This window comes from Girardinichthys multiradiatus, chromosome 4, assembly GCF_021462225.1.
Source record: "Girardinichthys multiradiatus isolate DD_20200921_A chromosome 4, DD_fGirMul_XY1, whole genome shotgun sequence".
Lineage (NCBI taxonomy): Eukaryota > Metazoa > Chordata > Actinopteri > Cyprinodontiformes > Goodeidae > Girardinichthys > Girardinichthys multiradiatus.
In genome coordinates, this window is record NC_061797.1 from 2,162,385 (window position 1) to 2,186,134 (window position 23,750).

Genomic DNA, 23,750 nt, shown 5'->3' on the forward strand with positions numbered 1-23,750 from the left:
CCGTGCGTTCAAGTCCTCACTACGGTGAGGTCTTTTCAACTGCCGCTTTTCAGAGGGAGCTGACTCACAGGTCGGGTATTTAACAGTCATTCCTGAGCTATGCCATGCCAGCCATATGGGACAGCCTCATCTGTATGTTGCACAGATACGTATATAAAGTTCTCCTAAACTGTGGCTCTCATTTAAAGCAAGGAGCTGACTTCTGAATGTAATCTATGGACTACACTCATATTGTTATAAAGACACCATCTATAAAGTTAATATGCTTTTATTAATTGGAAAGCATTTTCAGTCAATATCTGCGCAACCTATTTATGACGCAAAATGTGTCTCACTAATGCAATGGTATGTTGGCCTCATCAACTCATGATTCCTTTATACTAATAATTCTAATTAATCCAATTATAATAACTGTGTTGGAAACAAACCTCCGCGCACCATGGCTGGCTTCCGGGTCATTTTTGTAGTGTGAAACTACAAATGGAAATCTAAATGTCTGCTGAGAAATTGATTAGACAAATGACTACAGCTCTAAATATTTCACAAAACCAAATAGACTGTGCATTTCTTAAGCATGAATCTGATTGAAGTCCAAACTATGTTGTGTGAGATTTCAAGGACTGTTGAGATGTGTGGGTAAACCCAGCTGTTGCTGCAGAACATCTGTTTACCTGCAGGTGGCCAGGCTTTGATGTAGCCAGTGCAATGCACCACAGAGTACTGAGCCTCTCCTTCTTTTGAGGGTCCCAGGCCATTCCTGATCACCAAACATAAAGAGTACACACAGACACAAGGCTGCAGGTTAGGATGAAAGATACAGATGGACTAAACAACAGAATATCTGGTACCCAAGGGGCCTTTTTCTCTGTTCATGCAGGTTTCTTTTCCAAAAAACATGTTATGTTTGGTGCAGAACATTTACACTGCTTGATGAGCCTTGTATGTCTTGTAGTATTATGCTCACATCCAAAGCAGCACCATAAAGTATCATCTCTGTTGACTGATCCTGCTAATTTTGTGCTGAATCAAGGAACACTGAACAGAAAATGACCCGATTGGATGTACAGCAGAAAACCTGGGAACTACTTCCTGCTAAAAAGATGCAGTCACAGATGTTTTTCCTTATTTACAAAACATGATTGTCTAAATGTTTCTTTAAAAATATGTTGCAGCCCCTGCATTGACAGAAAGACATTTTATCTGTGAGTTAAAACAATAAAGGTCTGGCAGAAGGTCAAGCAAGTATATTTCGGAACTACTAAAAACAAGTAATTACTGAAGCTTCACTTTGAAAGCTGTTCTTTTCTCCCTATTGGTTATCACATCATATTATTCATATTTTACAAAAAATAAAGTTAAAATGAGTACACCCCTAAAGTTCTACATCATAACTGTTTTTTGGACACAACCTTTACCTGTATCTCTTCCTCATATTAGACAGACGGTTTAGGGAGATGTGATCCAGTGGTGCACTGCCACACCTAATCAATGACAAAAGCATACATTAGAGTGCTACTCATAACAGTACAGATAGTAAAATATAAAAACAGTGTGGAAATCACTGTGCAGAATGCTAGCACCAGTGTTAGACTGAAGTACAAAGTGTGAAATGAAAAGAGAGATATCTTCTGCCTCATGAACGAAGGTTCTCACATAACAAAACAAAGCATAGAGACATCTGAGCACCTTACATGAACTCATCCTAATGTTTGACTTTTGAACAATCTCAGGCACTGTCACATAGACAGGACTCTTTACTGCATAAATCAATGTACATCTACAATCCTGAGCATAACTTCAAAGTTATGAATCTGGGCACAAAAGAATTTTAAGAAAAAAATCTAAGACAAGTTGCAATTATTTTTTGATTTATGTGCAAAGCAGCTTTACACTGAAGGTTCATTTACAGAAAGAGCCTTGCTTTGACTCTAGACTCAGAATTAATTCACAACATAGAAATATACATTTTATGATTAATTTCATGTTCTATTTAGCACAAATAACTCCCATGCAGTTACTTCACACAAGATAACTGTATTTTACCTGTCATGGAGGAAAATTAACAAAGACAACATATTTTAATTGGGATTAAAAGGAGGAAACAAATAAAGTACAATAAATGAAATGCAACAATGGGGAGTGTAATACGAGACTAGGACTCATCCCATAAACTGTGGTTAGAATAAGACTTGTTTTGTGCTGTTTTCAAGCTGTACAGTGGTCTGTTAAAGTATTCATACCCCTTGAACATTTCCACATATTTAGAAATAAAAAACTGAAAAGGGCATTGTGCAAACGTTTTCAGCCCCCCTGAGTTAATACTTTGCGGAACCACTTTTTGCTGCAAATACATCTGTAAGTCTTTTAGGGTATGTCTCTACTTGCACGTCTGGTGACTAAACATTTTGCCCATTCTTCTTTGCAAAACAGCTCAAGCTCAGTCAGATTAGATGCAGATCATTTGTGAACATCAGTTTTCTGATCTTGCCTTTGATCTAGACTTTGACTGGGCCATTCTAACACTTTAATATGGTTTTTTTTTAATCATTCCATGCTAGCCCTGGCTTTATGTTTAGGGTCGTTGTCCTGCTGGAAGGTAAACCTCCACCTCAGCCTCAAGTCTTTTACAGACTCCAACAGGCTTTCTTCCAAGATTGCCAAGTTTGCTTTGTCCCCAACATGAGACTCTTCTGCTGTTTGGAATGGTTTAAAACCCTGACTGCCTACAGGAGGCCTTCCTCCAACCCAGAGCAGAATCCTCACCTGGCAAATCAGTTGAAATGCTTCTACTACAGGTATGAAAAGCAGCAGTTCACAGCTCAACCTAACTAATCCACATCCCATTCAGATACAAATTCTTGCCATACACCAACCACAAACCTACCTTTTAGGATCTCCGAGGAGGATGTAAATAGGCTCTTTCAGGGCCTGAAAACTAATCGATTCATGCCTATTCTGGTAAAAAGGAAACTTGTCAAAAAGTTGTTCATGGGAAATTTGCAAGGCCAAATCATTGTTTACCAAAAGAACACAACAGCTCTCTTCACATTTTCCTACAAAAGTCAACTTGGTAAACCCCAAAAAAGGTTTGCATTGCATCCTGTTACATTTATTATAAAATGATAGAACCTTTCAGAAAAACAACAATCCCACAAATTCTCCATGCCACACTCAAATTCTACTTTGAGTGTGGCATGTGCTTTGACCTCACATGGCTTAGGTAGTACAGTGGTTAAGAGCTTAGCCTGTAGTTTGAGTGGTTGGTGGATCAGATTGCAGAATAGTTTTTGGTTCTTGTTGTTATTTTTCCTTACACACAAATACTGAGTAATAATTAAATTGGGGTTGCTGAGAAACTTCAGGCATATTCTTGATGTAAAACATGTTCTTTGAGGGAACGGCTCTGGTGGTGTAGGGGTTAACCCTGCAAAAAGTAAAGTAAAAGACCTAGCCTTCCCATTTGAACAAGACGCCAAAGAGAACAGTACCGATAACCAACACCAAATGACAAGAAAGACGGATGTCGAACAAGAATGGCCAAGAAAGGTTACTCAAAAGACAGACAGATTCACAATGAGGAGAGTCATAGACCTGATGCCACCAGATGAGAGACGAATTTCCCTGCAAAATGGGACTCGACTCTAACAGGTTATCGGAGACCCCTGGGACATAGAGGGAGACGGACTGTTAGTTTTCACACATGACAACTTCAAAATCCACAATATTAAGCTCAGAAAAAAGTTAAGGCCCCAGGTAGGGGAAGATTACAAAAAAGAGGTTTGAGAACTGAGAACAAAAGTAAGCCAGAACAAAGCAAGTAAAGTGCATCTGACTAGTGGGGTCAACCTCCCCTATTATGCTGTCACCCACTCGGCCCTTGCCTCTTACCACAAGGGAGAAAACTTGAAATATAACAGAGAGAAAATGTGGGTGACCTTGGAGGAAGGACTGAATACTGCCATCAACCATGGCCTGAGAAGGTTGACAATATGCCCAGATGGACTGAGACCACACGACCTGCCATGGGAGTCAGCAAAAAAAGTGGCCGTCGCAACAGCACACCATGTAATCAAGAATCTGCTGACGTATGCCTCACTGACTGAAATAGTCATCGTCACTTCCCTTAGCCAGCATGAGAGTTGGAGGAAGCGAGAGTTGTCGTTAGTAGATAGGATGGATGAGAAGAAGATGAAAGATCCCCCTCACCTAGATATACCTGCGGCAGAACTCAACCAACGACCATTCTCTTTACAAGAAGTGGTGCGGAGCTCCAACGAGAAAACAGGGAAGCCAACGCCTAAGGTGCCATTCCGTGAGGGACAATGTGTGTGAGTGAGAGCACGAGATCACCCTGTGTCGACAGCAGTGAAACCCAAGTACGATACCAATGAAATTGTGACGCAAGTATTAGATCGTAACACAGTGTTGTTACAGAAGAGAGGGATCCTAGGACTTGAGGAGCTCAAGCCAATTCTCAGCTAAGGATAACCAGAAACCGTTGAGTAGAGTTGGCCAGTGAACCAAGCACCATACCACCCTACATCAGGCTGACCACTGTATATGGGGTGGTTGTCATTTGAAGAACAACTTAAGGGCTTTGGGCAGGAAGAGCCTTGAAAAAATTGAATTCTAAAAAAGGATTTCTGTCAACGGAAGATTAAATGTTGTGATGGCGGGAGGTCAAAGATTGTTGCGCAATCTGCACGGCTCCAAGTCAGCTCATGGTTCGCCGGGAAGGGCCAGGCAAGAGAAACCACTACATCACCAGTGGCGACGGGATAGACCAACTGCCATTCAAGCCCGTCAAAGTAATAGACATCTTCATTTGTGGGGGGTGCCAAATCACCACTCTCCCCAGAGTCCGCGTGAGGAAAGGTCCTGTGGGACAGTTCATTTCTTAAGTACTATGACTCTTGTGGATCTTAGACAAGATCGGGGAGGCTGATGCAAGGGACTCAAACAGGAGGGTGGCAGGCAAAGCGATTTTATGACCAACTCAGATCCTTTAAACTGCAACCTAATGAAGGGAGGCCTGCACCATACAGACAAGCAACCCAGGACCTAGACAGCATGGGATTAGTAGCCCAACCATCAGCTACCCAACTTTATGAAGGGTTATGTGGAACCGAAGGATGGGGCCATCTGAATGATGGCCTTGATGAGGGACCAACAGATCTGCTGACAGCATCAATTAGGGAGTCCTGGCCATATGATCCAGCTTCTGGCCAGCTAAGCTGCCCGCCTTTAATCACCACACAGCATCCCCTGGTGTTTAGTGTAGTGTATAGAGACCAGGTCACGAAGGTGTCGGCACTCCTCTGGAAGAACCCCTCGACAATGAAAAACAACAGGCCGGGCCCTGGGAGTTGACAGCCTGGGGACAGTTAACATGAGAAGTTGTTGCGAATCAAGATCTCCCCTTGGAAGACTTGTCCGACACTCCCAAGGAAAGGGGTGGTCGGTGTACAGGACTGTACTACTTCACCACCAGTTTAGATGCCTGGGGGAGCCGTGGAGCCAGACTCAAACAGAAGGTAGGTGAGTTCATCGTGACCTCTGAAGCCTGGCATCACAACATGATGCTACAGATTCCAGGAACTGTGGCTCATTGGACAGATACGCCCACTGACCCTACCTCCACCCAGAAGGTACGACTAGCAGTGCAAATTGTTGTAGTCCCATTTAGAGGTGTATACTCCGTCGGAACAACAATGACAGTTATTTCAGAGCAACAGAAAGTAGACCCTGGAAAACGACAAGCTGCAGCATACAGGAATAAACGCTCGCATTCGTAGCCTTGGCCCTCTTTGCCACAGAAGTCGAAGCGGACAAGAAAGGACAAAAACTGACGCACCAACAGGAAAAAGGGACAAAAGTTGTCAATCGTCAAAGAACAAGAAAAGTATGAAGGGAAGAATGTTGTTCCCCATTCGGTTCCCACACTTATGACACTGTAAAAGTCGGGCCTAACACCTGGAATGGCCTGACACAAGGAATCCCATATCTGAAATTGCCATCAGGATTAGTTCTACTAGACACATCCAGAGTGGATTTCAGCCCTTTCTATCCAACCTCAGAAAGTTATTTTGTTTCCAATGTAGAATATCATACAATGGCAGATCTGTAAAAGCCTGACAAAGCTGAAAGATGCCAAGCCTTACCATGGAATGCAGGTGGCTCTTTCCTCTCCTATCATATGTCCTGGCATGGCCACAAAGAGGGCGGCTCGCTGGATACTCAAGCTGTAAACTCGCCCGAAGGGCCCGAAAGCCTGCCATGGATATTCAACACAGTCCACCTTAATGCAAGAGGAGCAGTTTTGGGAATCAGATGGGGACCACATTATCAGGAACAATTTTAAGGTGTGTATTATGAAGTTTCAATGGCCAGAGCTGCAATTTGGACCACTTCACCCTCTATGTCCAAAAAAGTCAGGGAGGAGAGCGCCAATCTGGCTGAACTGTCTTCAACAACACTCAATTACCCATTTCAATCAGAGAAAGCATGGTCTTTCCTAGCCCTCCACACCAACACAGTACCATTCCAGCTCAGCCAGGCCGTCGGGGTTGAACTCAGGATTCACAGCCAGTCCCTGTACATACCAATCTGGAACCAGGATTGCCCTACCCATCGCCCATTTAACAGACTCAGCACAAAGAACGAGTAAACAGAGTAGAAGAAACAGAGCAACTGCAACTAGCAGGCTTTTCCCAAGGATAACCATGCCTACAACTCAGTCAGATGTAACTCAGTCAGATGTAGTTCCTCTCACTAATTTAGCTGATCCTGGTGCCCGGGAAGAAGAGCCTCCCAATGACCCTGACAACACTAGTCCCTCTACTCGACCAAAGCTGTGGAAACGGATTAAATTTACTGATAAAGCGTCTTTGCTTAGGCTTTTTGCTTTGCTTATCGGCATTATTCTTTTGTTAATCATACTTTACCAAGCTGGAGTGGGACCATGGAACTTAGCCCATGTTAAGGTCGCTGAAAGTTCTTCAAAGTATGCCAACCTAAGCTGCTGGAACACAACCCCTCTGAACGTCTTTTTGCCTTAGACAGAATGCACTCCCGTATAGAACCAATCTGTGTTCTTCCGTGAAATCCAACACCCCAATTACACCAGGCTGAAGAAGGTTCTAGAGAAAAGCCCAGCATGGATTAACGACTCCACTACTCAACAACTTGTCAACCGCACCTGGTCTATCTCCAACCTTGAACTCACTGACGATTAATAATGTTGGTGAGAATCCTGCACCGACTCGTCTGCTGTACTATTCACTGCAATTGGATACATTCTGACCGTGGGGGTACCGGAGTGGCACTGCAATTGGGCCTGTCGACCCCTGGTGCAGTTTAAAGACCAGGGCTACTGGGAACCTGAAGTCATCTACAGGGCTCCTTCAAGAGCTGTGAATTACCCAGCCTGGTTTCCCGGTTGGGAATTTTGGGGAAAATATCAGTTAAATTGTCACGAGAATGTGTCTGCTAAACCTGACGCATCCCAGCACACTAGCAACCACACTGAATGGGGTCTTGTCATCCCCACAAAAGGACCCAACGCCACAGGGCAGAATCTCACATGCATTCCTGACACTTCTAGGTCTAAAGACAATTTGTCCACTAAAACCCACTTTTTTGCCCCACAGGCCTTTTGAACTTACATGCAGCAATGTATCAAAACCAAGTTCAAATATTTGCCAAGTGTTTGTGGGACATATACGGTCAGTGTACCTCTCAGAATTACCTGCCCTTAGCTCCTATTTACACTCATCGCGTCCATCTCTCCTTTATAACCTCCTGGTCAAAAACCATCTGGACCGGACCTGAAGTGTGGCTGAACACGACGCTCCCCTGGGTGTGGAAGGCATATGGTGTTCCCCACTTTAAAGGAGATTTTCCCGAGGGCGAGGCCCATGAAGAATTGAAAGGACCTTATTATGCAGATATTTATGTTCAAAAACTACCTAAACCAGATGAACTATTGAATGTAATAAAAAAGAGACTTTTACAAAATTGACCTCTGTGTGGCCCAACAAGTTTTTGAAAGTCTTAACAATCCTGTGTGGTCAAGCAATGGGACCTCTCCTCGATGTGACCTGAGGCAAACTGACAATCTTATCTGTCTGACAGATTCAAGTTTGTTCATGTAAATTATAAATCATCTTTAGACTCCAGGGTTAATTGTGGAGTACCACAGGGTTCAGTACTTGGGCCAATTCTCTTTACTATATATATGCTTCCAATAGGTCAAATTATCAGGCAGCATAGGATAAATTTTCACTGTTACGCTGATGATACTCAGCTTTACTTATCCATAAATCCTGATTAACCCAACCAGTTAGACAGACTACAAGCATGTCTTGAAGATATAAAAACTTGGATGACCTTAAATTTGTTACTTCTAAATTCAGACAAGACAGAAGTTGTCGTCTTTAAAAAAGAAACTGCTAAGTCAATCACTTAACCTGGATGGCATTAAATTGACCTCCGGTAATAAAGTAAAAAACCTTGGTGTTACTTTTGACCAGGACATGTCATTTAGGTTATCCTGAGCTATCTTCCTTATTTTTTTACCTCCGTCTTCTTCCCTCCCTGTTGGATGGAGTAAGGGGAAGTCAGGTGTAGCCTAAACCGGCGCAGTTATGGTTGAGGTGCAAACACACCCTCTATTTCTGCTACCTGTATGACCCCTTCTCTTTTCCAATGGTTATAATCAGTCTGACAGAGAGAAGTATCCCAATCCTTGTGGTTTTTAGTATAACAATGACCATCATGTGGGGGGCCTTGTGACGACATTGTTGTAAATAGGCGCTGTTTAACTAAACAATCTGAACTGAAACTATCTGTGTAGTTATGCTGCTTTAGGCTTAGGCTGCTGGAGGACATAATGACCACTTTCACCCTCTTCGCTACATTCTCACACTACTCTCCAATTTTGCATTATTTGCTGTTATTTCAGCTATTAACTTTGTTCTCTCTTTTCTATTTCTAGAAGCTACACCTGGCCTGACTCTGTGTCTACCTGACACCTTTCTGGAAAGGGGCATCGTCCGAGCTTTTGCTGGCAACAACTTAATGTTCACCCTCTACCGATTATCCACATGGCCCTGTCTTTTAGTGTTTAACCCTTTCTCTCTCCTAGACATGGGGATTGACTGAGCTTTTACTGTAACTAACTCTATGTGCTCTTTTTCAGACTCTAACCTTGAAAACTGGCTCAGAGTTTATCTGTTCTTTCTTTCTAGGTGAAACAACTAAAGGAGCTACATCCATTAACATTTACTTCTCCTTCCCATAGAAAGGACTCCTAGATCAGTGCTTCTTTGTTCTCTTTGTGTCTCTGCTCTGTTCTCTCTAACCCCCAGTTGGTCGTGGCAGATGGCCGCTCACACTGAGCCTGGTTCTGCTGGAGGTTTCTTCCTGTTAAAAGGGAGTTTTTCCTCTCCACTCTGTCGCTACATGCATGCTCAGTATGAGGGATTGCTGCAAAGCCAACACCAGTGACTGTCCACTGTCTCTATCTGCTCATCCGGGAGGAGGGAATGCTGCAAGTTACTGACTGGATGCAATCTGCTGGGTTTCCTTAGACAGAAAAACCTTTTATCCAATTTGAATAAATAACTAACTCTGACTGCACTGTTCAATGGTTAGGATTAATTGGAATGTATGAACCTGACTGTTGTGAAGTGCCTTGAGACAACATGTGTTGTGAATTGGCGCTATATAAATAAAATTGAATTGAATCACGTCAACCTGCCGATATGACTGTACCATCTTAACCAAACTTAAAACGCAAAAAGTGGTCCTGTAGATCTGGGCAGAAGGATACAGCAGAGGTTGATCCCCTGTCAAAAACTCACAGGATGGAGCGAGTTGTGTAGGTCCCATTATGACAATGAATACAACACCTATGCACATGAAGTTGTGTGGAAGCAGATCAAAGGAGTGTGGTGAAAAACCCTTGGTGGATGTTCGACCTGCGCTGAAGTCATATTGGGACATACGGTAATTTGAGCCATAGACAGAGCATTATGGATGTTTCATATTGTTCACTGGGGCTGCACGGTGGAGCAGTTCGTAGCACTGTTGCCTTGCAGCAAGAAGGTCCTGGGTTCAATTCCTGGCCAGGGGTTTTTCTGCATGGAGTTTGCATGTTCTCCTCGTGCATGCGTGGGTTCTCATCGGGTGCTCCTGCTTCCTCCCACAGTCCAAAGACATGCCTGTTAGTTAATTGGTCACTCTAAATTGCCTTTAGGTGTATGAATGAGTGTGTGCATGGATGTTTGCGTGTTGCTCCGTGATGGACTTGCAACCTGTCCAGGGTGTACCCAGCCTCTTGCCCATAGACTGCTGGATATAGGCACCAGCTCCTCCATGACCCACTATGGAATAAGCAGTAGAAAATGAATGACTGACTGGATCCATCCTGCATTGTATCAACGGTTCAGGCTGGTGGTGTAATGTTGTTGGGGATATTTTCTTGGCACACTTTGGGCCCTTTAGTACCAATTGAGCATCGTGTCAACGCCACAGCCTACCTGAGTATTGTTCCTGACCATGTCCATCCCTCTATGACCACAGTGTACCCATCTTCTGATGGTTACTTCCAGCAGGATAACGCGCCATGTCATAAAGCACTAATCATCTCAGACTGGTTTCTTGAACATGACATGACAATGAGTTCACTCTACTCATTGTACGCACCTTTGGGATGTGATGGAACGAGAGATTTACATCATGGATATGCAGCCAACAAATCTGCAGCATCTGTGTGATGCTATCATGTCAAAACGGACCAAACTCTCTGAGGAATGTTTCCAGTACCTTGTTGAATCTATGCTACAAAGGATTAAGGCAGTTCTGAAGGCAAAATGGGGTCCAACAAGTTACCAGCAAGGTGTACCCAATAAAGTGGGCGGTGTGTGTATATATATATATATATATAAAACCTTAAAATTTACTTTATTTTGAAAAACCAACACTGCTGGCTCCTTCCTGCCTGCGAAGCTGCTACAGTTGTTTGTAGAGGGAGGTGAAAAATATCCACATTTTCGCCGGTTTCTGCTCCTTTCCGTTCCAACGTCCTATCCGAAGGAGCAACTCGGTTGTTATGTTAATCAATGAGAACAATATCACATTTTCCGTGACTACTCCAAATGTCACCGTCGACTGACCTGTTCTCCGTCGCTCTCAGTCAAATAACGTAACAACTCCAAATTTCTGTTCCATTCCGGTCCGTCTCACTGCGGCCGGGTCAAACAAAGTACCTCTCGCACATGCTTTCTTCGGGCTCCGAGGAATGACAGGAATGTAATTAAATAATGAACTTTTACCTTAATGCATAATATTTCAAATACGTTGTGAACAGCACACCCCCTCTCCCGGCAGCCCACCGTCACAATTTAAAAAGATCCTAGAGAAAACCCTGTGTCCTGTTCATTTGTAGCTCACACATCATTATACCATCAGTGATCAACTTCTGTGTTTCACAAACTGTGTAATTTTCATCATAGGCCCGATTGATTCTCCACAAAGTGCAACAGTTGTGGCCATTACGGTCAACTTTAGACACAGTACTCCAGCTAACTGTACTGTGATTTATTAATGGATATCAAAGTAAAGAGGCTAATACTGAATGGGGGTATGCAAAGTTAGGGGAAACACTGCAAAAGTCAACTAAGCTCATTAATATACTCAACTAAAGTTACATTTCTGAGCAACCAACAGACCTCATGCGGCAGATAAAGGAGCGCCTGGAGCCCATGCACATCCTCATGGAAGACTGTTGTCCTTCCTTCTTTACTGTTCCCGTCTTAAGATCCAGAATTCGTCCTGTCAAACCATAAGTGAAAAAACATAAACATAAGTGAAAATTAAAATGAGAAGCAGTGGTGCAGGAGTAAAACGCCGACCCATATTCAAAGGCTTGAGTCTTCAACGCAGTTGTCATGGGTTCAACTCCCAACCCAGGAGATCTTTGTGTGACTATATTGATTTCCTTAACCTAATATTTTCCTGACCTTTCTTTCTTGTGAGTTTTAGAATCTTTAGATATATACATCAGGTATGGGCATTAAGGGCTCTTAAAGTCCACCCAACTGGCTAAAAATAGTATTGCTATGCAAAGTGTGATTGCCTGTGAAATATTTTGTCCAAGCAGTCCACACTGATTCATGTGAAATCAGCCATGGTGTGCTGTTCTTCACAGCGAACCAGCACAAACATACTGGCTGATTTTCAGTAAATGTTTGAAGAATGGGATACTGTCCCACATCAAGGTCATACCTTGCTGGTGATTAAATGGTCACATTTAATCACCAGCAAGGTCCCACAGGTCACATCTGTGGGACAGGTTCCATTTTAATCACCAGGTTTTGTAGATGCCAGTAAATGTATTATTTGTATGCAATATTTTAATTAACAGCAGATCAAGAAGGGATTTTAATATTATCTAAAAAAATCTTTTTTGACCCTAAATGTTTATATATGACAGTAACTCCCGTCATTTACACTATAAAGAGTATGATACAAAAAAAACTGTACTATCTTTAAATGAGAGTACAGCACAGATGAGGTTTATTCTCATTTTCATCCCTTACACCATGGGTGGTACATGCAGCCTTAATGGTGGGTTCAAACTGAACGCGATTTGAGTGTCAGGGGCATCTGGTTTTCACACAAAGTCTATGGTGGACGCGCGTCTGGGGGTTTCGAGAAGTCCTGTGGTGTGTTTCACGCCTCTGGCACGTTGCGTTATGATGCGTTTTGTGTGCGAGCCCTGTGAATTTTGAGATTTCAATTGTCTGATGCACATTTCAAGCGTCTGAAGCTGCAGACGCTAGAGTTGGGAAATCTGAATTTTTGGAGGTTGACGAGGCTCGTCAACCAATTAGAGAAACTCTGTTTTGTGACGTAGTTACATATTTTATCATGAGACGGAAGGAACATTTTACTATTTATAAATCATAAACCGCGACTGAAGGCTGAGAGAAAAGAAAATGGACACATCAGCTTTCTGAATTACACGCAGGCGGAAGGCTGTATTTAATAATATCCTAAACCAGCTGATAACACATAAAATCAGCTGTTAGGACGCACAAACATTTCCCACCAAACAATACCACCATGACCATGAAACAGCGTGTTTAGCTCTGACATTCATTGAAGGTCCTTTACCGCGAACTAGCGTCTGCAGGAGGAGGGAGCAGGCAGAGAGCAGCTGCCCGTAATCAGACTGTCTGCCTCGGATCAAATGGGAGTGAGTTTGCGGAGCACGAATATCCAATCTAAAACTAACTTTACTGCGGTTTGTGTCCGTCCTGTCATTATTCAGCAAATAAAGCCAAGCCACTCTCTCCATTGCATCTGCCATTGTACACAAGAGACTGGCAGAGGAAAATAACCAAGGGTAGCTCCTCCTAACGCGCATCTGTCCACACTTTGCTCAGACGTGCCTCTAGAGCGTTTGTGACAAGCGCCTAAAGCATATGATTTCAACTTGAAGGGTTGGACGCCTTTTTGACGCTCAAACCGCGTTCGGTCTGAACGCACCATAAGAATGATGTAGGTCAAACTTCTACATGGGATTGTATATTTTTCAGACACCTAAAAATGGGAACAAACATCAAAATGTAAGACTAAAAACAGTGGACAAAAATTATATGAACAGCAATTGTTAGAAACAGAATATGTCCACTCTTAGTGTCACTACTACATCTACCTGTCATTGAGTTCTCTGAAGTGCTGAGTTGTTCTCTCAGTTTGTCAACATCATCTGGGTGAACCTGCTCATACAGGGTGCTCCCAAGCCACTCTGACTGGGGATGGTTCAGAACCGGTGTCACAGAGTCTGACACGTAGATGACTCGGCCTGTCTCTGCTGCCACCACGAACAAGAAGCCATCCGCTGCTTCCAGAATAAGGTGCTTCAGTTCCTACAGAGTCAAAACATACCAAGAATGATGACAAGGTGGCCTTCCAACACCTGGGGCTCATCACAAAAGATAACATACCAGTGGAAATAAAAAGCTGGTCAGTCATAAGTAAGTAAGGTTTTATTTGTTGTAGTGTCAATAGAGATTTTTTTTCTGAGAAAATATAAAATATTTTTAATGCCTTTATTAAAATTTACATGAAAGAGGTAAAATATCTTTTTTTAAATTGAGAATCCTTTTATATTGTTTCATTATGTTTTTAGAGATGCCCGACTCATTCCTTATTGGAAACACAACAAATTTTAAATCTAAAAGATTATCTGATTTGCATATAATTTGTTGCATGAATCTATACACAATTACAAAATATAAAAATGTATTTATATATATATATATATATATATATATATATATCAAAATTGTTTCTCTTTGGGGTGCTACATTGCTCAGTTTTAGAGCAGTTGCATCACATGGAGGCTAGACTACTGTCACCATCCTGTAACACTCACAGTGTTACAGGATGGTGGTGTGTTCTCCTCATTTGCCCTGATTGGTGTTTACATCCTACCACAAACCTGCACATCAGAGACTAAAGACAGCTTGCTGAGCTGATAACAAATGAGGATAAAAAATACCAAGACTGTCATTGTTGTTCTTGGGTATCTTAACAGTGCAAACCTCTCAAATGAACTACCAAAATACAGAAAGTGTCTCACCAAAAACACAAACACACTGGACCACTGTTACACGGTCTTAAAAGAAGCATATGACACTAACACTGACTCTAATCACTATTTCCTTCATCTCATTCTAACTAACAGGCAAAAACTGAAAACCTCTAAGTCTGTGGTTATGACTGCTAGGAAGTGGACTGACGAGTGAAAGCAGATGTTACAGGCCTTATTTGAGTGCACAGATTGGAGTCTTTTTTAAGCTGCCTCCACAGACTTAAATAGATTTAGTGACGTGACATCATACATCCGTTTTTGTGAGCACATGTGCATGTAGTCCAAGACCTTTAGCACATACAGTGAAAATAAACTAAGGTTTTCTTCGCATTTGAGGAAGCTGTGTGACCAACGAAGAGGCTTTGAAGAGTGGGGACCGGGCCCTGTATAAGCAGGCAAGAAGCAAGCTGATTGAGGAGATCAAGGCAGGTAAGAGATGCTACAGCAAGAAGCTAAAAAACAGCTTCTCAGGTAACGACCCTGCAGCAGTTTTCCAGAACAGTGACATCTCTACATGCAGACAGGAGGTGGATCTGCTGGTCCACTGGTGCAGTCAGAACCACCTGTTTGGAAAAAGGCCCAGCAGAGACTGTACTTCCTATTGCAACCCAAGAAGTACAACCTTCCACAGGAGCTGCTTGTCATCTTCTACAATGCCAACATTCAGTCTGTCTTGTGTTCATCCATCACTTTGTGGTTTAACTAATCCATAAAACAGGGCAGGTTCAGGCTACAACGAACAGTCAGATCTGCAGAGAGGAACATTAGGGCTGACCTTGCCCCAATCCAAGACTTGTACAGGTCTAGGCTCAGGAAAAAGCAGTGAACATCTCTGCAGACCCCACACACCCTGGACACAAACTGTTTCGACTTTTATCTTCAGGATTGCGCTACAGAGCACTATTTGCAAAATTCCAGCTGCCACAGAGACTGTTTTTTCCCCAGGCTATCTCTCTGTTAAACACAATGAACACCTTATGGTCAGAGTAATCAGCTACTCCACTGTGAAACAAAATAAGCATATTTGCGCTTTTTCAACCTGCCCTTTTTTTGTTTTTATACAAATAAAAGGGAAACATATTTGGCTACATACATGTACATATTATTTCTATATCCTTACTATTATTTCATCAAAATTTTATACATTTATACTTTTTGTCTACACCATGGGCGCTGGAAACCAAAGTCAAATTCCTTGTTTGTGCACACACAATATTTGCCAACAAAGCTGATTCTGATTTAAAATAAAATTGGATATCATCTGCACAACAAAAATAAAAAGAGATGTGGTACTTCCTGACAATCAATCCCAAACACAGCTGGTACAATGAGAACAAAACAGGGCCTAAAATTGACCCTTTGGGTACACTACAACGAATAGTTGCTGAAGAAGATATTTAGTCACAAATACATACAGGAAAAACAACCTCTTTGACCTTTTCTGGGCACTTCCTACAGGCAACGGTAATGGGTTGGCGGCAGAAACAGCTGGTATGTCCGCTAATAGTGCAGTAGAACTCCCTGGATGCCTTCTCAGAAATGGTTTACCTGGCTGACAACTCAGAAATGTTTGAAGATCATAGATGAATATAGAGCAGAGGCATCAGGGCGACATAAGAGGAAAAATATAACTAACACCGAACAGAGTAACCCGAAGAGACAGAACGCTGAATACACTTGCGCAGTCATGCCACGTCAGGTTGCGGTGACGATCTCCCATAGCTGAGAGTTGGTGATAATTTTTAGTGCACATATAATCTCCAATAATAACAAGGTAGATTCAGTTTCATTTCCGTACTTTTCTTTGGCTTCATAAACTATACTACATGCTGGAGTCAGAGTGCAGTAGATGTAGTTTTGATAAAATCAAAATAAAAATTTTTGAGATAGGAATAACAGGCTGCACGGTGGCGCAGTTGGTAGCACTGTTGCCTTGCAGCAAGAATTCTAATTTCCCCTCGGGGATCAATAAAGTATCTTTGAATTGAATTGAATTGAAGAAGGTCCTGGGTGCCTGCATGGAGTTTGCATGTTCTCCCCCGTGGATGCGTGAGTTCTCTCTGGGTATTCCGGCTTCCTCCCACAGTCCAAAAGCATGACTGTTAGGTTAATTGGTTTCTCTAATTTGCCTTTAGGTATGATTGAGTGTGTGCATGGTTGTTTGTCCTGTGTCTCTCTGTGTTGCCCTGCGATGGACTGGTGACCTGTCCAGGGTGTACCCTGCCTCCTGCCCATAGACTGCTGGAAATAGGCACCAGTTTTCCCGCGAACCACTATGGAAGAAGCGGTAGAAAATGACTGACTGACTGACTGACTGAGTTAAGAATAAGCCTGAGACTGATGGTGACATTGAATGTTGGTTGTATCTTAAACAACCTCGCAAAATAAAAGAGTTAATATGGCCAGAAATGTTCTATGGTCTAACTTGTGCTAAAATTGTGAGTTTACTATAAAAAAGAGCCACATTCATTACACTACCTGTTCAGTGAGAAAGGATGGCTTATAGGCACCATCAGTAGAAGTGTTGCCTGTGCCCCGCATAGACTTCATATGGGAGACAGCCATACGCAGTATGGTTAACTTGTCAGGTTTTCGAGCCAGGGCACTACATGTAGGGACCATGTCTGATAGCTCAGTGATGTACTGGGTCATTTTGTTGCGCCGACGTCGTTCAATCTCACTGTGGTTCTCTCTAAAACAGAGAAAAGAAAAATCACGCATCTGGAGGCCGAAAACTGACACCTACCAACTAATTTTACTGACAGATTATTAGCAACTTTGTGTCATGTCATCTTATATCTTTTAAGTGTTAAAACTAAAGGTCTCACAAGTGACTTAAACATTTACTTAATTATAAGGCCCAATTCCATCAGACAACAAGAAGAAACCATATAAAATTATGAAGAAAAAACGACTAACTGCATTAAAATACTTAACTGAGAAGTGCGAGTATTTGGAGCATGACCTATAAATACCTCAGGTGGGTGACCGTTTGGGTCAACTAATTATTCATTCCAAGACTACTTGAAACATCATACAAAACAATTAAATTTTATAGTGCCAACATGTCGTCTCAAGGTGCTTAAAGTCAATTCAATCAGATCATAATGGCTGGTGATTATAAGTCTGTTTCCTTTCAGTTTTCTGTTCTCTGATGTGAATATTTAATTGAATTTCACTGTTTTCTACCAAGGCTGGAATAAAATATACTTTAATTTAAGACTTCCTGGTCCACTTTATTTCAGGGTTTTTAAAAGGAAAAATTGTTTTATTAATCTTTTGTCCAACTGAGATAGCATAACTGGCAGCTGCACACTTTTATTGATCTCTCTAAATTTGTCCTATTCTTATTTGTTGACAACTTCTGTAATCTCTGTGTTGAAGAAAACATAGTAATTCATTAGGGGTAATACAGTTTGAGTATGGTATACAGTCTGCTGATCCCTGAGTCACTGGGAAATCCACTCTGAGCAGAGCTGGCTAAGCCTACCTGGCATATCTCTCCTTATCCCCACCAGCAATCTGATCATCATCATACCTACAGAAAAAAGAACATAGCATGTAACTCTTATGTGTCCATATAGATTATGCAACAAATTCATCATTCTTTTATCATTCCCACAATATAGTAAACATATGTTAATATATGGCAGCAAATGCTTTATGTTTTTTGATGGTCAGCTAATCGATAAAAAAGGAAATGAAAGGTTGAGGATGAAGCTAGTATTTAGAAGTTGGAAACATGCCAATTCATTTCTGTAACAGCAACAGAGCAGCAGCCCTGCAGCCAAGTCCAAATAATGTTAACGTATCTGCAGTGCAATGTGATAAAAGATCAGCATGTCAAGCCAGAGGAAATCTCTTCCCGTCACCGCCTGTGCATGCAATTCATCATGCAAGAATTGGTGTAAAACTTTAAACCTTTCTGGTCCGAGCCCTACGCTGGCTGTGAATTCAGTGCATGCCACTTTGTTCAGTACAAGTATTATGTTCTGCGGCTTTTTACCACCTCATTTTGTGAGTTGATTAAAACGGAAATTCATCAGCTCAGTGTAACAAGATTAATGCTGTTAATTAATAAATTAATGTTGATTCTGTCTACAGTTTAACCTGTGACCCATTTAGTTTGAGTCTTCCATATAGGTTTTTCCTGTCCTATATAATTTAATAACTGTCTGTTATTAAAGGTTCAGTTAATTGTGCGATGAGTAGCTCAGCTCTGCTGCTGCTATCTGTTCATATACAAGGCACTTCCTCAACATCCAACAGACATACACCACCACAAGATAAAAAAGATAAATGACTCATGATCTAATGATAGACAAAGGAGGAGCACAACATATAATAACTACACCTCCACCCATTGTTAGCTCAATATAACAGGATTCAAATAAATTCCCACACAATGACTTACATTACGTTTTATTTTAATAGTATGGTATTGGTGCTTTCAAAAAAATAACAAAAAACTTTAGATTTGCTACATTAAAGCACTTTAACATAAACATCTTAAAAATAATTTTGTTCTTAGCAGCATGATCCGACCCAGACTTTGCCACCACTATTCATCAGGCTGCTTTATTTTTCTTTGCGGGATGTAAATATGAGAATCTTTCTGCCAAAAGAAAAAAGCTGTGCTTGTTTTTCACACAATCCATGGAGAATGATCTCATGGATAACCTTTTATACTGACTGAGCTGACACAGAGTCTCTTACAATCACTATGAGCTCCTATACCTAAACCACTAAATAGGGAGGCAATCAACTTGCTTAGTTGCCTATATCCTTCTTTTCCATATGAAGCCATAATGAACACAACTCAAAGATCTTAAACTGGGAAGCCTCTGTTGTTTGCACACCATCACTTGTACTTGTACGTGAGGTAAAGCTAACTAAAGATGTAAAGTGCTCTTTACCTTGTCACATCAACTGCTTTAATTTTTGTAATCTACCATCTCAACTGTGAGAAATGACTTGTGCACATCCATGCTACATTAGGATCATGAAAACAGAAATATTAATTTATTTCAATTAGTTGTACTATCTAAATTTCAAGATCCAATCCATGTTGATTTGTTGCCTGCTTAGTGCTCTCACCTTGAAAATTTGCTCGGTCCCTCACCATCCTCATCATCAAAGTCGATTCTGAAAAAAAAGAGCAAAGTTACTGATTCCACTGAATCTAGCTGCCAAGTTATGGCACTTTTAACCAGCTTTATTGTGTTTAAATTGAATTTGGTTTTAATAGCACCAATTCACAACACACAAGGTGTCATCTCAATGCACTTTCAAAGACAAACAGATCCAATTTTTTTACACAAATATTTAATCCATATACTGTATCTGCTCAGTAAGCCAATTTACTAAGCTGATTCCCAGCTTTGTAATTTTACTTTGTTGTTTTACTTAAATGGTTCTTAAATATGTGGACCAGATCTTTACCCAGGTATAATTGCTAAGGGAGTCATGGGAGTATTCATCTCTAGTCTGCATGGTTTTTTTGGGGGGGGGAATGGGCTTCTGCCACTAAATACATCTTGCATTCATTAGTACTGTGTACTTTTCGATAACATTGTTGTGTCATAATGTAGGTTGTGTTATGAGCAAAGTGCAGAGAAGTACTCCAGGAAACGCGGAGAATGAAGGTGCGTTTTAATTCTTTTCCACATGGTGTCCAGACAGCAGGGTTACATGACCAGATCACCAGACTAGATACATAACACAAGACACATAAAGGAACAAGCAGGGAACAAAGGCAAATAAGGAACTTATATACAGACCGAACAGCAGGGGTAACCAATAAATGACAAGTCCAGACAATCAGGTAGAACAAGAAACAGGTGTGACACAGACTGCAGGGAGACTTCTAGGGTGTGTTATCTTGTATTCTCTTTATTCTTCTTTCTCTCCTTTATTCTTTTCTCCTTCTCTCCTTTTTACCTTTTTGACCCACCTCTTCCTCTCTTCTTTTTTCCCCTTTCGTTTCTGTCTCTGTGTCCATTGCATTTGAAATAATCGCTTAACAGTTTCAAATAAAGTGTTTTTATATATATCAAGTGGAGCGTTATAGCGTTAGCTGTAATGCTCCACTTGTGAAAGTAAATCTGCTGGACTTCATCTTGGCACTCAGACAACAATTCTGAGTGCTACTCTGCTGGAAAGGAAAGCTGTGGCTATATTCTTGGCACAAAATCGAGCCTGTTTCCAAGGCTGTCCCTTGTCACCAGTCCTGTTTTGTGGTTTTAATGGACAGGATCTCAAGACGTAGTCCTGGACAGACACTTACGGAGTCATTTAAGGTTCTGGCATCTGATCAGGGTGCCCCTGAGACACCTCCCTTTGGAGGTTTTCCAGCCACATCCCACTGGGAGATGACCCCGGCAAAACCCAGAATTGATCTTGGTTTTGCCAGGGTAAATTCTTGGCATGGTAAGGCGTATTCGTCACTTCTTGTTTTCACTGTTGCACTCGGTGGATTGTTTGGTGTGTGAAGGCTCTCTCGTTTGATCTGATTTCTCTCTACTGTGATACCTCTTACTTGTTCTAATACATAAGCACACATATACTTTCTGTTGCTGCTTTTAACGTCTGGGGACTCTCCGTGATTTACAGGGTTTTTTCTAGTAGTGGTAAGGGGTCGCTAGCTTAGCGTTACCTTTAGCTTCACCATGACTACCCGTTCTGCTGTTTCTCTCTCTGAGTCTCCTCCTCTCTCCTGCTCTCTGTGTCAGATGGTCAGTTACTCCTCTGCCTCCTTTAATGATAATGGTACGTGTAATAAATGTAGCATTTTTGTAGCTTTGGAGGCGAGGGTGTCGGAATTGGAGGCCCAGCTCCACGCTGTTGAAAAACCAGCAGATAGCCGAGGCCCCTTAGCCAGCGTGGAGCCAACAAGGGTAGCTCCCCGTAGCAGTCCTTCAGCAGAGCCCGCGCAGCCAGGGCCTCAGGCCGGCTGGGTGACGGTACGTAGAAAGCATAGTCCTAGATCCCAGCCCGCAGGTCACCAGGTCTGCGCTTCTAACAGATTTTCCCCGCTCAGCGACACACCCGCTGAGAAGCCAACTCTGGTAATTGGCAGCTCCTTAGTCAGAAACTTGGCACTAGAGACACCAGTGACCATAGTCAAATGTCTGCCAGGGGCCACAACGGGCAATATCAAATCCCACCTGAAACTGCTGGGTAAGGATAAGCGTAAATACAGTAAGATTGTTATTCACGCTGGCGGTAATGACACCCGGTTACGTCAATTGGAGGTCACCAAAGTTAGTGTTGCTTCGGTGTGTAAGTTTGCCAAAACAATGTCAGACTCTGTAATTTTCTCTGGTCCCCTCCCCGATCTGAACAGTGAACACATGTTTAGCTGCATGCTGTCATTCAACCACTGGCTGTCTAGGAGGTGTCCAGAAAACAATGTGGTCTGATCCGGAGATACGGCATCCATCCCACTTTGGATGGAGCAGCTCTTCTTTCTAGAAATCTGGCCGAATTTATTAGTTCTCCAAACCTCTGACAACCCAACGTTCAGACCAGGAAGCAGGGTCGTAGTTTAACACTCCTCTCTGCAGCTTCTATACTGCTACCCACCCATTACCCTATTAAGACAGTGTCTCGCCCACGCCCAAAATTTAATAGATAAAATAATCTAAAACCAGGAAATCAGAAAAATCTAATAAAAATAAACACAACTCAGACTAAAAAGAAAAATAAAATAATTAAATGTGGCTTACTGAACATAAGATCTCTCTCTTAAAAGACTTTGCTAATTAGTGACCTGATTTGTGACAATCAGATTGATTTATTTTGCCTCACAGAAACCTGGCTGCAACAAGAGGATTATGTTACTATAAATGAGTCAACTCCTACTAATTATTTAAATTTTCACATTCCTCGAAATACTGGGCGGGGAGGAGGAGTAGCAACCATCTTTCAGTCCGATTTATTGACTAGTCCCAGACCAGTCAATAGCTACAACTCTTTTGAATATTTAATTCTTAGTTTTCCTCATCCAAATTGCAAAGCACTAAAACCACTTCTGTTTGTTGTTTTGTACTGTCCACCAGGTCCTTACTATTAATTTTTAGATCAGTTTTCAGACCTTTTATCTGATTTAGTGTTAAATACAGATAAGGTTATTATAGTGGGGGATTTTAACATTCATGTTGACACTGAAAATGATAGCTTAAATATAGCCTTTAATGCTATCTTAGACTCAATTGGCTTTGCTCAAAACATTAACAAACCTACCCACCTTTGTATTCATTCTCTGGACCTTGTGCTGACATATGCCATAGAGTGTAAATATATAACAATATTTTCTCATAACCCTGTCCTGTTACTTCATCATTGCATGGTGCATTAGAAAATGCAGCCCCCTTGAAAAAGAAGGTAATTATTCATAGGGGGCTTTTTCAGGTCCACAAAACACATGTGGAAAGGTTGGGCACCCATGAACTCCCATGAACCCTCAAGTACCCTGCAGAGGGTGTGGAGCTGGTCCAGTGTTCCACGGCCAGGACAAAAACCACACTGCTCGTCATGAAGCCAAGGTTCAACTCCCCTCCAGTACCCTGGTATAGGCCTTACCAGGTAAGTTGAGAAATGTGATCCTCCTATAGCTGGAACACACCCTCTGGTCACCATTCTTACGAAGGAGGACCACCAACCCGGTCTGCCAGTCCAGAGGCACTGTCCCCAATTGCCACACAATGTTAAAGAGGCCTGTCAACCATGACAGCCTCACAGCATCCAGAGACTTGAGATACTCAGGGCGGATCTCATCTACCCCCGACGTCTTGCCACCGTGGAGCTTCTTTAAGTATCTTTGAACCTTTCTTTGAACTTTTACCACCTCGGTGACTTCAGCCGGGGTGATGAAAGAGTCCAATCCCGAGTCCCTAGCCTCTGCTTCCACCAGGTGTGACGGTAGAATTCAGGAGATCCTTGAAGTACTTCTTCCACCGCCTGATAATGTACCCGGTCGAAGTCAGTAGCTCCCCAGCCCCGTTTTTAACAGTGTTGGAAAAGCACTGCTTCCCATGTGGGTGTTGAAGTCCCCCAGCAGAATAATGGAGTCCCCGGGAGGGGG

The 23,750-nt window shown here is 42.1% G+C and overlaps 1 protein-coding gene across 3 annotated transcripts in view; it reads right to left on the reverse strand.

The window, feature by feature from the left end:
- The window catches only part of arnt2 (aryl-hydrocarbon receptor nuclear translocator 2), a 132,915-nt gene that overhangs the window by 83,033 nt on the left and 26,132 nt on the right, over positions 1-23,750 (reverse strand). The window contains exons 1-8 of one of the 3 annotated variants that reach the window (XM_047363258.1): positions 19,763-19,787; positions 19,582-19,654; positions 18,156-18,203; positions 17,144-17,357; positions 13,724-13,937; positions 11,733-11,835; positions 1,416-1,481; positions 672-757 (exon numbers count right to left, since the gene is read on the reverse strand). In XM_047363258.1, the coding sequence (XP_047219214.1) occupies positions 672-757; positions 1,416-1,481; positions 11,733-11,835; positions 13,724-13,937; positions 17,144-17,317 (643 nt within the window). In that variant the 5' untranslated portion in view covers positions 17,318-17,357; positions 18,156-18,203; positions 19,582-19,654; positions 19,763-19,787. Of the gene's footprint in view, positions 1-671; positions 758-1,415; positions 1,482-11,732; positions 11,836-13,723; positions 13,938-17,143; positions 17,358-18,155; positions 18,204-19,581; positions 19,655-19,762; positions 19,811-23,750 lie in introns of those variants that run through there. The other 2 variants (XM_047363256.1, XM_047363257.1) reach the window with 2 other exon arrangements.